Below are 17,032 nucleotides of genomic sequence, written 5' to 3'. Positions count from 1 at the left end.
GCGCTGATTAAAATGTCATATATTTGAGATGCTGTGTTGGCGTGGTTGGCACACAATTGAATTTTGACAGAGTGAGATCCTTATACATCGGTATGTGGAGCTCTTTTGTTTGCGCGTAGACTGAGTGAACGCACTAATGGACGGCAGCAACAGGCAGATCATTATGACACACAGCTATTCAGTGTAACATATTGGAAAATACAAGACACGGCATATATTAGCATTCATAACAATAACACAAACAGGAATCCTCAGAAGACCAGCGGTTCTTCCAACGCAGCACCATTTTCCAAGGGGTTCCATTTTGGCGGTAAAACCTGGCAACGGCGTCATATAGTATATTCATCCAATTTCTATTCATCCTGTGCAGCGAGGTATAAACAGACTGACAAAACCGCTTGCATTCTGCAGAGCTTCTAAATGACAGTCTGTCTTCCCTACTCATCCCCCCGATAAACTCCAACCTCAAACTTGCTCGGACACATGTTCATTTAAAGAGGGGGACGGTGCCATGATGACAGATACAGCGCTAGCAAACACCTGACCATCCCGATGCCAACCAGTCAATATAATCAGGATCCCTGAGGTTGCAGGAGGACGGCAAGTGCTGCTGCATCCCGACACTGATTAATGGGGAGAGAGGGAGGAAAACCCAGTACAGGGACAGAGTTTGACATGGAAGGGATGATAAGAACATTATTACCGCAGCCACTGCATCCAAGTTATTCACAACCAATTATGTTCGCCAGCTCTGCTCAGCTCTTGGTTTTCATTCACAGATTGCTTTGCTTCCCGCATCCCAAGGGCAGAAAGAAAAAGAGTTTACAGAAAAACGATTTATGTCCATGTGATTAATGCAGGAATCCTATTATATCTTAAGACTGTTGATAATAAAAATCAAGGAATGCACAATAGCATGAGTTTTTTAGAGTTTTAAACAAAAGAGGGACATTAATATTAACCCATAAAGACCCAGTGCTCCTTTTTCTGGCAGTTCCTAAATACATTTTTCTCTATATCTATTCTTTCTTAAGTGATTCATCACCATTTATTATTTATTTATTTGCTTGTTTATTTAGCAGGGACAGTACACATTAATGAACATTTCTGTAAATGTGCCAGTATTAGCAAAAAAGCTTTTTTTCCAAGTCAACTTTATTTATAAAGCACTTAGTCATAGTTTTATATATATATATATATATATATATATATATATATATATATATACACACACACATATATGTACTGAATATACACACACACAAACACTGCATACAACAAAATGAAGCTCTGGTATTGTGAGTTTTTGACCTTCAACTCCTGAAAAGACTGTGTGGAAGGTTGTGTTCAGGAGAAATTAATAAAGGAACACGAGCTAACATACGATTTTAGCAGAATAATTATATATTATTACCTAATGTTGGTCCGAATACATGTCCTTAAATGTAATGTATGTCCTCTACATTAGTCCAAGTGGGGACTGTGTTTTAAGATAGAGATAGACAGACAGACAGACAGACAGACAGACAGACAGACAGACAGACAGACAGACAGACAGACAGACAGACAGACAGACAGACAGACAGACAGACAGATAGATAGATAGATAGATAGATAGATAGATAGATAGATAGATAGACAGACAGACAGACAGACAGACAGACAGACAGACAGACAGACAGACAGACAGACAGACAGACAGACAGACAGACAGACAGACAGACAGATAGATAGATAGATAGATAGATAGATAGATAGATAGATAGATAGATAGATAGATAGATAGATAGATATCCAACCCAACTTTATTTATAAAGCACTTTAAAACAACCACAGTGGACCAATGTGCTGTACACAAGACTAAAAGTGAAATAAAAATTAATAAAAGCATTAAAAAAAACCAAACACTAAAATCAAATAAAAATAGATAAATAACACAAATTAAAATATAAAAACAGAAACAAAATGCCAACATTGCACGAGTGTTAAAAGACCAAGAAGAACAGATGGGTTTTCAGAAGAGATTTAAAACAGGCAAGGAGGAGGCCTGTCTGTTGTCCCTGGGTAAGAAGTAAAGTGCCAGTATTCATAAAATTAGAAACATTTTACAGTTGAAGGCTACATCCACACATTCCATAGCATTAATCCACATATACAGTATACACAGTTAACAAACACCAAACACCTGGAGAGACATTGGCACATGGGCAGGTAGTCATGCAGCGCAAAACAGAGAAAATTTGATTCCAATGAAGATCAATATGGACAGTTTAACTGGTTGCAAACAGCTCTTGTTAGTGAGGTGCAGTGGTGCAGATTATCCGTACATGACATTATGATGTTATCCTCTGTATCTTGCATTTTTCACTGTAAATCATGTATTTTCTTATATTTAACTTCCTATATTTAATTTAGATGTTCATGAAAATGCAGTTAATTCAAAGGTTATAATATCAAAACAGAGAAAACTGAAGAAAAAGTGAATTTTTTTTCCCAGCAAATATATCATTCATTGAACAGAAACCAAGCGTCACCATCCACTGTCGTTTATCAAACTCCATAGGTTTTACTGGTGAATCAATGCTGTAGAAGATGAAAGTGTTTCAACATTCACTACGGAGCCTCTGAACGCCCAAATGGGTCATATCTGATGACCATGAAAAGATGAAAAACTGCATTTTACACCAATTATTTACATGTATTGATAGGATTAGTGGATCAGCAGATATTAAACATTTTATTTTTTTGTTCAAAGTGTTTTTATTACACAATAGTCGCTTTTCCATTGACCCTCAAACTGCACAAATACAACTTGCGCGTTAAAGTTTACCTAATGGAAAAATGACAATTTCGCCAAAAGTGTCATTTTTCAATTAAAATTTTTTTGCACTGGCAAGAGGTGGTTTTTCGGGCGTAGCGCAAATGGTATATCATGCAAAACTGCAATGGACAGACCTTTTTTCACAACTAGGGTCAGGTGAATTAAAAAACTGAATGTTGACAGATGTTACAACAAGTGAAGAAGAAGATGAAACATGTCACGATATGTGTGGACACACCAGGAAACACAATCATTTTTTAATTTAGTACGAGATAGAGGAGTAATATATACTACTACTACTACTACTACTACTACTAATAATAATAATAATAATAATAATTAATATATCTGTAAATTAACACTATTTAGGTTCATAGCCATGTTTATGGAATGACTTCTCATGTCATCTTGCGATAATAAATAAACAAATAATCGCATTTGTGATTTAATGGAAAAACCGACATTACGCACTTCTGTTTTTCGACATTTTGTAAATATCGATAAAGCTTTGCACAGATGTCCAATAGAAAAGCGACTATTGAGTCATCCAGAAAAGCCTAATAGTCATCTTTTTTTTTTTTTTTTTTTAATACCCAAACCCGTGAACATTCCCATCCTGTTGCACCATAAAAAAGATGATAATTAACAACAATAATAAATAAATAAATAAATAAATAAATAAATAAAAAGGACCTCACATATTAGTCACAGACTCATATTTATAAGACTATTCTGGAATAAGTGAGGGAATTATGTCTTTTATGGGATTCAGAACAGGTTGCCAGGTACTGAAAAACTTATTGGCACATCCTCTTATAGAATATCTAATTTTTAGGTATTAAACATTTTAGATGAGTAGATAGTTTTGGTCACCAGTGGATGTTTGGGTTAGGGGTCTTTATGAGTTAAATGTCTTTATGGGTTAGGGTTAAATGGGTCTTAAATGGGTAAATGGGTCTTCATGGGTTAAATGTTAAGTCTCTTAGTGCATTAGAAGCTGGATATAGTCCATTAAATGTTTCTCAGTCGTTGCAATCCATTGTATTTTAATGAAGTGCATGTTTAAATCAAAAGACAAAAGAGCGGAGCTATTAATTAGTCATTTACATCTGACATGAGATTAATTTCTGAGACTAAAAACACATGTAGAATCAATTCAACCACGTGTCTGGATCAGATTATTCCACTGCAGCACCTCTACTTGTCCGCCAGTGATAATTCCTCCTATAATTTGAGAACGGAGACGAGGCAAAACCAGTTGAAACTGAACGTGGCGACTGGCCTCCACATCTCATTACTCATTATTTAGTAACACAGAGGCAGGGCGCTGACAGAGACAAATTGAGAGAGATCAAGATAAAGACAGATAATGTGTTGGCTTGTGGGTACATGTCATGGACTGAGTGAAGCTGAGCTATGGGCATTAGTCTGTGAGTGCCTGCAGTGATTCTGTGTATAACTGAATGATACATGACTTTAATTTGATAGCACTCTCTATTAAGAGCTGAGGAAAAACACAGAGGAGGCAGAAATGGAGCGAGTATGGAGGAGCTCTGTTTTTTATTTTTTTTTTAGATGTCCTGTCTGTGTCCCTATAATTGAACACTTCATTATCAGCTCGGCTCTTTCCCTCTTTGTACGTGTCTTTGATTGGTCATTTCTCAGTTTAGAAGGACGGAGAGAAAAACTGACCTGCCAAATCAAGTGCAGATGGATGGAACTAGACTCGCTCTGAAAATTACCTACAGCAGGATAGTGATCCATTTCAAGATAAGTCTTCCCCAGGATCTCTGCCATTTTCTCAGCCCATTACCATTTCCCAGGGATTCAGTGACAATCTGCACTATATTTACCCTTGTGTTAAACCGACTGCTATTATAGTGGCTTAACAAGAAAGCTCATTGGAGGACTGTGATTGTGGGACAGATTGTACTCCAGTAAAAGCGCACAGACCCATGCGGTATGAAAAGATTTATGTGCATTTAAGCAGTTGTCTTCATCACATACTTCCAAAAATGCTGTTTATTGAGCTGTGATTTTTTTTAATGTGGATTAGCGGTGTACATCTTTACACGTGTAAATGATGAAACATGTGCTAAAGCAGGGATGTCAGAATCATTTTCTTTCATGAGCCACATTCAGCCCAATTTGATGTCCAGTGGGTCGGACCAGTAAAATCACAGAAGATATTTATATTTATATTTACATATCCTTTATTTAACCAGGTTAAACAAAAAAAAAGCCCCATTGTGATTGCAAATCTCTTTTTCAAGAGGCCAAGAAAAGCAGCATAACACAGTTTCTGACAAGACAATACATAATCGACACATAATCCAAAACTTTTTTTTTTTGTTTGTTTGTTTGTCTGTCTGTTAGCAAGATATCTCAAAAAGTTATGGAAGGATTTTGATGAAATTTTCAGGAAATATTGATACTGGCACAAGTAACAAATGATTACATTTTGGTGGCGGTCGGGGCGGGGCGGGGGGGGGGGGTGATGAAATTTTCAGGAAACGATACTGGCACAAGGAACAAATGATTAAATTTCGGTGGTGATCGATTTTCAGAATTTAATGGGTTTTCTTTTTTTGCACTAAAACAAGTGAAAAATGTGGAGCCATTATTTATAGGCATAATGTAATACTATTTTTTTCCAAATTCAGCCAAGAAGAAAATATGGAGTCATTATTTATAGGTTATGCTATTATTTTACTTAAGATCATACTGTTCTGTATGTGGAACCTGAACTAAAATGAGTTCAACATCCTGGACTCTTATAATCTTCAGTGTAATTTTTGCACTTTGCTAATTCATCCTGTGGGCTGGATTTGAACCTGTGGTGTGCTGCTTTTGGTCCGCGGGCCGCATGTTGGACAGCCCTGCGCTACAGATAAGAGACCATCACCCTGTCTGTGTGTTGGTATCTGATTTTGTAAAATAATCTGTTCTCACAGTGTTTACCTATGCCATTGTTTCAAGAGATGAATCATTACATCCTGACCCAAAGTGCCAAGACACTTTGTGAGAGAATTTCATTTACCCACTAATTATTTTAGTCATGACAGTTGGGTGTAGATAGACGGGTTAATCAAAAGCACTTCCTTCAGGCTCTGCTGACTCTTCACTGACACCGGGACGATTTTTAATTTAAGCATTTTTTTTTTTTTACTTGTCATCACTGCATGGAGTCTGACTACTCTGCACAGCATGGAAACACATGGCAAGAACTGGAGTGCATGGAGATATTTTCTTTCCATTGATGCAACTCTTCTGACTTTTCACAAATCAGCCTTTTGATATTTCTATACAAAGTAGAACTGTAGCATATTGCAGTGCCAGAGACTGCACTGTGATTTCCTAAACAAGTGATCCAGTCTTCAAAAACTTAGCTTAACTGTGTAGCTATTAAAATCTGTACCCAACAGAACAGACACATTAGATGGGATTAAAGATAAGTATGAGCTTTCACCCCGAAAGTCATGTAAAAATCGCACCATTTAATAAAGAATAAGAACTGCACTATGTAGAGAGAAAAATTAACATCAGAGACAGTGAGATTCAAGGAGTTATGGACTGACCTGACTTTACAGATATGGAAACATATTATCTCAGACACTGTCTGTCTAGACATCACTCCCGCTTTGCAGAAAATTAGAAGAATCACTCTCTGCCTTCAAAGATCACGAATGTGGGCCAAGTGCTTAGAGGCAGCTGAGGTCAGAAGTTTACACATAACCTGGTTAAACACATTCACAACCCGGAACATTTCATTTCTATTTATATTCCCTTCTGACTTCTGGTAGAATTTTCTTTTCAACTTTAAAGGTACAATATTTAGCATCCATCCATCTGAACCACTTTGTTCTCCAGAGGGTTGTGGGGGTGCTGGAGCCTATCCTTGCTACCTATGGGGAAGGCGGGGTTCTCCCTGGATGTGTCACCAGTTCATCACAGGGCTGACATACAGAGACAAACAACCAATCACACATTCACACCTATGGGTGACTGAGCTTGACCAGTTAACCCAGTGTTTTTCAACCTTGGGGTCGCCTGGAATTCAAATGGGGTCGCCTGAAATTTCTAGTAATTGCTAAAAAAAAAATTAAAAAAAAAATACAGGGGTTGGACAAAATAATGGAAACACCTTAAAAAATTAACAAAATATAATTTAATATGGTGTAGGTCCGCCTTTTGTGGCAATTACAGCCTCAATTCTCCGAGGTATTGATTCATACAACTTGTGAATTGTTTCCAAAGGAATTTTAAGCCATTCTTCAGTTAGAATACCCTCCAACCCTTTTAGAGACAATGGCGGTGGAAATCGACGTCTTACTTGAATCTCTAAAACTGACCATAAATGCTCAATAATGTTGAAGTCTGGGGACTGTGCCGGCCATACGAGATGCTCAACTTCATTAGAATGTTCCTCATGCCATTCTTTAACAATTCTAGCTGTATGGATTGGGGCATTATCATCTTGAGGTGAAGGTGTTTCCATTATTTTGTCCAACCCCTGTATATGGTGAGTTGAGAAAGACAATCCCAATCCATAAAAGACATGACAAACTCTGAAGCTGAAACTGAAGCACTGTGGTACTGTTTATCTTTCAAATGTTCATTGTGGTCGGTTTCAGATGCTGCAGCTCTTTAATAATTCATAGTTTGAGTTCTTGTTTGTTCAGTATTAATTGTCAGCCTTGTAAATATAAACTGGACTGACTGTACATATCCTGACCAAGGAAAATCAAATTCTCACTTTGTGCAGTAATCTACACCTGGCTTTTCTGCCTCCTTTCATAATAGTATATATTATATAGACTAAATGTCATCTAAAATTCATGTTTATTTGCAACAGAATAGCAAACTATTACATGATCAAAAACAAATTAATTTTAGCACAAAAAAAAAAGTCTCTGTTTTGAATGTCTGGAGTCGCCAGAAATTTGTGATGTTAAAATGGGGTCACGAGCCAAAAAAGGTTGGGAACCACTGAAATAAAGTAATGATAAGTAGAAATATAAAGAAATTGAAATAGAAATAGATAAACAACCGATTCAAAATATGATTGGCGACAAGGAGCTACACAAGAAATTTGGGAAAAACATAAACCCAGTAACAGCTGGAAGGAAGCCAGAGTGCCCAGAGAGAACCCACTGGAATTGAACCCAGGACCTTTTTGCTCTGAGGCAACAGTGCTAACCAGTGCACCACCATGTCATCCAATATTTAACATAAGTAAAGAAATTTACATTGATTAATTACATTTGCTTGAAAACGTGGTAGCACATTATATCCTACTAAAATAAGCACTTTTATTTATTTGAGGGGTTTAACCTAACTGAACAAATAGACAGAATATATTTTGAATTGAATTGTTTAAAATTATGCTTCAATGCATAAAGTAAAGATGTACTTTAAGTTTTCAACTTCAGCTGCTTGTGCTAAACTCAGTACAAACAATTGAGTACATATTCTGTCTGATGGAGGAAAGAAAAAAAAAAGCACTTTTCTGTAAAACATACAATCCTCTGCATTGTCAGAATACAACCTTAAACCTTGAGAAACTAGAAGAACACTAGGGTGGAGTGCACATTTCCAGGTCTTGACGCTCCTTTGATTCAAACAAACACGATGCATGATGTTCCTATCGTGTTAGAAAAAGGAACTGATCCAAAATGGAATGGGTTCATCCTTGCGTCCGAGAAAGAAAATCAATGCGGTTGTTTTTCTGAGATCCTGCTGACAACAAACAAACACGCAAACAAACAGGACCGAAGTATCTTAGTGGAGGTAATTACACAACATCAGACCTTGATAGAACATAAACTGAGCTACGCGTAGGGTTATAAAACAAATCCGATACTCCTACGCAAGGACACAGAGAACTTTACAGAAAATTACAGTTCAAGGACCATTTTAGCTGCAGCACAGCCTGCTCGGTGACGTACCCCTGTGCCAGCTTTACAACTGGCCCGGGTTTCAGAGGCCTAACACCCACACCAAGCACCCGAGCAGAATGACAGTACTGATGTGGCGTGTCTGCTTCACTGTCATCTCCAGTGATGGCCACGGTTCTAACAGCTGACAGGCAAGCGCTTCTCTGTGGAGATGAGTCATTTGGAAATGTGGGGGTGCTGCTGCCATTTCAGGAAAACACTTTGATAGCAGGCTTGTAGCTTTGCAAAGCGATTGTGATTGGTTCACACCCAGTGATTACATTCTAAAACACTGAGCTTGAGCTGTTAGATGAATGAGAAACGCTTTCATATAAGCACAACCGAAATCTAATCATTGTCTACAGAAAAGCAAATGGAGTACATTCAAAGAGTTTTCAGACTCTCTGATGTTTTCTACATTTTGGACGTTTTCATGATACATTAATTAAATTTCTTTTCTCTTCTCAGTCAAACACAGTGACTCTAATGACAACAGCAGGTTTTTGGTGTTTGTGGTAAGGCACTGTGGCTCTCATTCTCAGTGATCTCTAACACTGTAAGCTTGGATTTTATATTTACTAAAATGCTTTAATTACAATGTACTTAAATGATTTAAGTTTTATTGTATTGTAATAAAATGTTAAGTGTATTCTACCAATTTGTAGGCATAGTCGAAAGTACGAAAAAGTTCAAGCTGAATGGATTTAAATTACTAAGTTTTAGTCACGACCACACCTTTTTATCTCCGCAATGCATTGTGGGTATTGGGCATGTTGTTGAAAATGTGTTCTTTTTATGTGCAGGGGTTCAGCGGGGTTGTGGTGTTAGTGTTAATTTGGACTTAATCTGTCTATGGCAATGTTTGTTTGCCTTTTTGTGTTTGTTTTTGTATTTTTGTACAGCTGCACCATGAGTGAGAGAAATACGCCCAACAATATCTTTCCTGTTCATCTGTAATTGTTCTTTGTCAATGTAAATTTTAATATCTTACCATATTTAAAGCACTCCCTTTACTTGCAAATTACAGAGAACGAACTCCCTATGTAACTTCCATCCACGCTACAATATATTAAATTTAATATTTATACAAAGCAATTTATATTGCAAAAGATTTTAATTAAAAGCAACTTGGAAATGAGTACAATGAACTGATGATATTAAGTTAATGATTATACAAAGCATTTGACATTACAACAAATTTTAAGTTAAATTGACTTGGTATTTTGTGTGTTGTACTTCAAATATCAATTCCATTCAAATCAAGCATTTAAGTTTAACCCTTTCATGCATAATGAAAACAGTGGACAACTATTCTACAGGTGTTCTCTTACAGGGTGGGGAAGCAAAATTTACAATGAACATTTAGTTGTTTTTTCTCAGCAGGCACTACGTCAATTGTTTTGAAACCAAACATATATTGATGTCATAATCATACCTAACACTATTATCCATACCTTTTCAGAAACGTTTGCCCATATGAGTATATGAGGAAAGCAAACGTCAAAGAGTGTGTGATTTGCTGAATGCACTCGTCACACCAAAGGAGATTTCAAAAATAGTTGGAGTGTCCATAAAGACTGTTTATAATGTAAAGAAGAGAATGACTATGAGCAAAACTATTACGAGAAAGTCTGGAAGATACTATTAAAGAAGAATGGGAGAAGTTGTCACCCGAATATTTGAAGAACACTTGCGCAACTTTCAGGAAGCGTGTGAAGGCAGTTATTGAGAAAGAAGGAGGACACATAGAATAAAAACATTTTCTATTATGTAAATTTTCTTGTGGCAAATAAATTCTCATGACTTTCCATAAACTAATTGGTCATGCACTGTCTTTCAATCCCTTTCAATCAAAATATTGTAAATTTTGCTTCCCCACCCTGTATATATTTTATTTTATGTATATTTTATATGTATATCATGTTTTTAAATTTTGTTGTTTTAGTTGGATATCAGCCAACACAGTGGACACCGATGCATCATCCCTAACACTCCAATTCATACCATTACTGTAACTTTGCTGTTCTTGATAAACCTGATCTGCGGTAACATGTTTGAGTTTAAACAACGGTTAATTGCTAGACTGTAATAAACAGTTTTGGGGTTATTTTTAAACAAAAAGTGTTTTTTTTTTTGCACATTATCTCCATGAAGTGAGTAATAACTAGTATTAGAATATGTTAAAATGTGAGAAAATATTAGATTAGCAGCATTAAACATGTTTTTATTTCATTGTTTTCATATCATTTTCTAATATTGGGTTTAAAATACATGTTTCTTTGCTTCAAGAAAATAATCCATGGTGTAGCTGAGTGGACATTTTTGTAAATTCATAAAAAAAACAACAACAAAAAAACTCAATTATATTGTTTTTTTTCATGCCTAAGGAGGAATAAAAACACTAAAAAAAACCCCAAAAAACAAAAAAACTCAAATAAGGTTCTCATAATTAATGCATGAAAGGGTTAATACACTCAAGTTTTCATTACTCATTATTTCAGTTTCTTAAGGCAACCGGTTTACTTAAAGTTTTTAAGTAAACTCAACTTATCCAGTCTTTCAGTGTAGTATTTTGATTGAATGTTTGACCAAAGCCATCCGTAACCTGAATACTCAGTTTGGCTCTAAGGACAGATCTAGGACGAACCAGTAAAACTTCTTCCATTTATGAATGATGAAGGATATCGTTCTGTTTGGCACTTTCCATCCTGCAGAAATCTTTTGATGTCATATCCCCAGATATGTGCCCTGACACAGTCCGGTCTCACATGTCTTCTGCCAATTGTCTTTCCTGACAGCAAAAGAATTACTCTGACATACACCATCAGCTGTGAGCTCTTGTATAGACGTGTGTGTGTCTTTCCTAATTATGTCGAATTAATTTACTTAGGCACATGTGGACTCCAATCAAGTCGTAGAATATCTCAAGGACCACTGATTGAATTAGAAAGCACCAGACCTCAATTTCAAGTGTCATTACAAAACATCTGAATACATATGTAGGTGACATGCCAAAAAACATCCAAAAACAGGCTTTTCCATTGTCATTGGGAAGTATTATAATTATAAAGTAATACATCTTAAGATAAATCTGAAGCATAACAAAACATGAAAAACTTGAAACATTGAATGCATTGTAAATATATACATTATACTTTTGCTCAAAAAAATGTTAAAAATGTACTTACCAAGACCCTTTGGCATGATGCCGCTGGTGTCTGAAGGGTTAATGGCCCAGTAGTAGTACTTGAGCGTATGCATGAGCTGGAGGACTGTGCCCACTCGACGAATCGTGTTGTAGATGGTTGATGTACCGATGAACTCAGCAGAGAGATACGTGTATAATGAGAGCTGCACCTAAGGGGTATATTACCATGTTAGGAAAAGCGCTATATGGAGTATGTCTACTTTAAAATGTTCAAAAATAGATGTTTCATTAAAGTGTTGGGAAAAAAGAGTCTTGATGTTTTGTCCGTAAAGGTTAGAAGAGTTTTGCAATTGTCATTATAGTTTAGTTTTATTTAGTTTTGACTTTTTTCTCTTTTTTTTATTATTTTTTATTTTATTTTATTTTATTTTATATTTTTATATATTTTTATATATTTTTATTTTTATTTTATTAGCAGCCATGGCTCAGATGGTAGAGTGGGTCGTCCAATAACCGAAGGGTTGGCGGTTCGAATCCCGCTCTGTCCTAGTCAGTCCGTTGTGTCCTTGGGCAAGACACGTCACCCTCCTCGCCTCCAGTGCCACTCACACTGGTGTATGAATGTGTGTGAATGTTTGGAGGTGGTCGGAGGGGCAGTTGGCGCGAATTGGCAGCCACACTTCTGTCAGTCTGCCCCAGGGCAACTGTGGCTACAAATGTAGTTTACCACCACCAGAGGGAGAATGTGAGAGCGAATGAATAATGGGTCAATAATGTAAAGTGCTTTGAGTGACCAAAAAAAGCGCTATATAAATCTAATCCATTATTATTTTTTATTTATTCATTTATTTATTTATTTTTTATTCAGTTAGTTTTAATTAGTTTTTAGAGCAGGTTTGCTGGTTTTTGTTAGTTTTTGTTTTTTTCTAAATGCTTAGTTCTAGTTTTAGTATTAGTTTTAGTTTTTTCACATCTTTTATCTTCCTCGCTGTCATATTCAGATACATCCCATACAGAACTCTGCTGCTTTCTCCCAGCTTTAGTCTTCATGTTTCCAGGTAGAGTGGATAGTAGTGCATGCGACTTCTATCAATTTTGAGTATGAACTGAATGCAACCCTGAAGTGACCCGCATACGCAAAAGAGGTCCTGACATATTACATGACCATGCAGGCACACACTGCATTAACAGAAGTAACACTCCTGGGACACAGAATTTTAACGTTTGTTGCATTTCAATGACGTAAAGTTCAGATAAATATGACCTGGCCATTCAGACTTAAGTCGCATTGTAAAATATCAGATTCATCTCAGATTTAGCACCGCACATGAAAGTGGCCTGGGTCAGATTTGTGTCGTTCAAACTGTCTTTAGCAGATCGAAGACAGGTCACATATGGGCAAAAAAAATTATATTTGGGCCACATTTGCCTGCAGTCTGAACGTAGCCTAAATCTGCGACAGTTCTGACTTTGATTGGATGAATCCAAACAGAACTTTAATGCAGATATTGACAACACAAACTGAACAGAAAACAGAGTTAGTTTGTGCTTTTACTGTGTTTTCTGTATAAAAACACAGCTAAACTAACAGAGCTATCATGTAATCTATCAGCTAATACAGCATGTGAAAATTATAGACAATTACTTTGATCGACTGTGAGTAGTAGTTTGTAGGAGAAAATGTGCTGATACTCTATCAGATATAATACCATATTAAGTCTGTGAACAGATGTAGCATTAATTCATTAAAGGTTTTCTTTCATAGCTTCATAACTCCTGTTACGATTTAGTGCTATATGCATAAAATTTGATTCGATTTTTTTATAGCTGCAGATAGGGATGCACTGATACCCCTTTTTTTCAGACCGAGTACAAGTACAAGTACTTACATTTGAGTACCAATATGAGTACTTAATAATAGCATTACAGCTCTTAGTTACTTTTGAAAATGTGCTTTATTGTCATTGTCATTAGTCTGACTGGAACAAAGTGCGGCTACTGATATTTAATGCGTTGGAATGAGTGTTTCTCAATCAATCCACCAGATGGCGCCGCTCTTAATTAACCATACTGGACAAATACCACGAAGAAGAGTGAAGTTTTTTGAGATGAAGAAAGTCAGTAATAATAAACATAGAGACGATAGAGGTAACACTAATGTGAATACTAATGTTGATATTGATATCGATGAGGGTAGTTGTCATAAATATGTCAGTAGTTTTTCACTGACTCACACAGTCGCTCTTTGAAAAGATCCATTACTTCCGCAGTTCGCGGTGGTATTCTCCATTGTTTATTTTGAAAAATCTCCACACTGCTGACATTACTCCTCCACCACATACCTGCTGTACTTAACTGCAAATGTCACACTGCCATAAGTGGTATTGGTGCGGCTGTATCGGAGTACCTTTACCAGTACGAGTACAAGTACACATGCTGAGTATCGGACCAGATACCTAATACTGGTATCGGTGCATCCCTAGCTGCAGATACACAACTTCTCTGTGCATTTGACATATGTGAATATCCACACTACACGTACTGCACTATTACACTATTACATACAAACAATGGCTTAACTCCTTAACCTTCTACCTCTGGAGTGCAACCAAACATACTACAGTGTGGGGGACTGCGATAATTGAGGCCATTCTCCTTTTAGCTGTAAGGTAGGGGTGGCCACTGACCCTCTATTACTCAATTTCAAAACTGTCGCAGCTCCTCTCTGTTTAGTGATGATTAGCATTTCCTCTGTAATTAGCAACAGACACGACAAGAATTCCTAATCCGGCCAAAGTTGTTCCAGCACTAAATAGCAAGGGCTTTTTACCATATGTCATAAATCTTGGGATATTAACGAGTCAAAATGAGTCATGATGAAAAGCAGCCACGCGGGGAGCATGAAGTGATATGGTTTGAGGTCAGTGAAAATGAAACACTGGAAATAACTAAAAACCCATATTGTCGCAATGTGATTTGCATGAGAACAGAAAAGTAAATTGCTCTCAAATTTTTTATTTGTCTAACAGGGCAAGGACAGCTACCCTTCTGCATATTGCATGTTCCCATTATTCACTCTGTGCAGCTTAATAGAAGGGGCAGAGGAAATTTGGACTTTGTGGCACATCCTGAGGGAAGGAGCTGGCCAAGCTTTCTGTACCCAAGTAGCTAAAAGTGTTCTAACCCACTTCATTACCTCTCTGTTTCTCTAATTTTTTCCTCTTTCTTTGTCCCAGGCAAGCCTCCAGCCACGTTTTGTATTTATTTCCTCTTTTTATTTATTCATGGCTTGTCCCCACCAGCAGCATTCCTGAGGCAAATACATTCGCCACACAACTTACAGCTCCTTTGATATACCTCATCCTGTTTCTTCACGGGTCATTATTTAAAGTGGAAGGAAAACTCTGACATTTAGAAATTTCATCGGGTCCAAAGTAAAGTGAGAGCAAAGTAATGAATTCTGCATCATTTATTGTATTGCAAATGTGAGAATATGTTTGGAGCTGCAGTCCGTGAGCAGATTTCTCAGACACTTGGTGATGATTTGGTCAGTGTCAGTTCAGCTTATGCCCACACTGTCAAGGGAATGAAACTAGATATGACTCTCGAAATTTGACAACTCATCAGATTGAACTCGTATCTCGCCCCCCAGCGAATTAGGAGTTGCTGGATCAGGAAAATATGGGATAATTTTCGCATCTGCAATCATGTTCTACTTGTAAATATTTTATGTACCACCTAAACAATAACTAGCTGTCACATAGGATCTCACCAAAACAGTCACTAGCATGATCTGCACTTGGTGAAAAGAAAAATTCCCAGCACTATTACTATAAAACACCAGCATTTTGCTAGCTTTATGATTCTCTTATTCATAGAAGTGATAATGATAATCCAAAGCAGTATGCTCAGTGGTTCAGTCATCCTAATGTGCATTCATTTCAGGCTGCGTTCATTCACAGAGGCACATCTCTATTCCGGCCGAGTTAACCCGGACTCACCTTAGCGGGAGTGTGGATCCAGATGGCAGCGTTGAAAAGGATGTGGTCACAGAGCTGCTTTAGCAAAGGAGCGCCATGTGTGAGACCATCCAGATATTTAGCAAAGGAGAGGAACTGCTCCAGTACAGCCCTGGTGATGTGTACACGTGATGACTGCAGGAGGAAGCATGATAAACAATAAAAACATCAAATGTTTTGCGCTTAAAGTGCATTTTTTTCGACTATTTTTTGTAATGGAAAGAGTACGTAGACACCACCTTCGACAAAATAAATATTTCTAATAGTTATAGTTAGAAGGTGCTAAAATATTACATACAACTGAGTTTATCCTATGTAACTCATCTTTAACCCTATAATGCCAAACGTATCATATTTGATACATGAGTTCAGAAGTCCTCTACATGATCAATGAGACATTTTTTTTTTCTTGAAAAACCTGATGTATACAATTAATTACATGCAATACATGGATAATCCACCAGGGGGGAGGAATTCATTCACCAGAATCCTTTCCAGTGACACTACAAGACTGTCATTAATGAGGAAGGAGGCAGAACTTTGCCAATTTTGAAAAGGAATTACCAATTTGTTAGACATGTTTGTGTTTGTAGAAGCGAATAACGTAATAATGACCAATAACATAATAAATTTGCCATTTTTTAAATGTAATAGGCCAATAAGGTAATAAATGTCCTGAACCTATAATGTAATAACTTTTGGTCAGTAATGTAACAACCTATTACGTTATCGGCGGTTATTACGTTATTGGCTTCTACAGTGTTATATTATGTTTTTGTTTGTTCAAAAACAATATTTGACCAATGAGACCCGGTGTATCAAATATGATACAAAATTGACACGCATACATGGAAACTGATATTTGAAAGTGTTTTTTTTGACTGTTCAAATGGACCAATAAAGGCTTCAGTTTCAAAGAACTGGAATTTTCTGTCAGTGCTTTAGTGGTTCAGTCTTTACAGGGTTAAATGAATAACATTTGCATTTGTGCATCACGTTGTACATAGACCTGAGCCAGTAAATCAGTGTCAAACTCATTTTAGTTCAGGATCCACATACAATCCACACCCAGTTTGACCAAGTCAGACCAGTAAAATAATAGCATAAC

The 17,032-nt window shown here is 36.8% G+C and overlaps 1 protein-coding gene across 1 annotated transcript in view; it reads right to left on the bottom strand.

Moving 5' to 3' along the window:
* Positions 1-17,032, bottom strand: part of nbeab (neurobeachin b) — a 399,314-nt gene that overhangs the window by 225,488 nt on the left and 156,794 nt on the right. Inside the window, exons 13-14 of the mRNA XM_030151793.1 lie at positions 15,907-16,059; positions 11,946-12,114 (exon numbers count right to left, since the gene is read on the bottom strand). Coding sequence (XP_030007653.1) covers positions 11,946-12,114; positions 15,907-16,059 — 322 coding nt within the window. The remainder of the gene's footprint in view (positions 1-11,945; positions 12,115-15,906; positions 16,060-17,032) is intronic.

The sequence above is a fragment of the Sphaeramia orbicularis genome, chromosome 13, assembly GCF_902148855.1.
Source record: "Sphaeramia orbicularis chromosome 13, fSphaOr1.1, whole genome shotgun sequence".
NCBI classification, from domain to species: domain Eukaryota; kingdom Metazoa; phylum Chordata; class Actinopteri; order Kurtiformes; family Apogonidae; genus Sphaeramia; species Sphaeramia orbicularis.
This window is presented reverse-complemented; position numbering and strand designations above follow the sequence as displayed.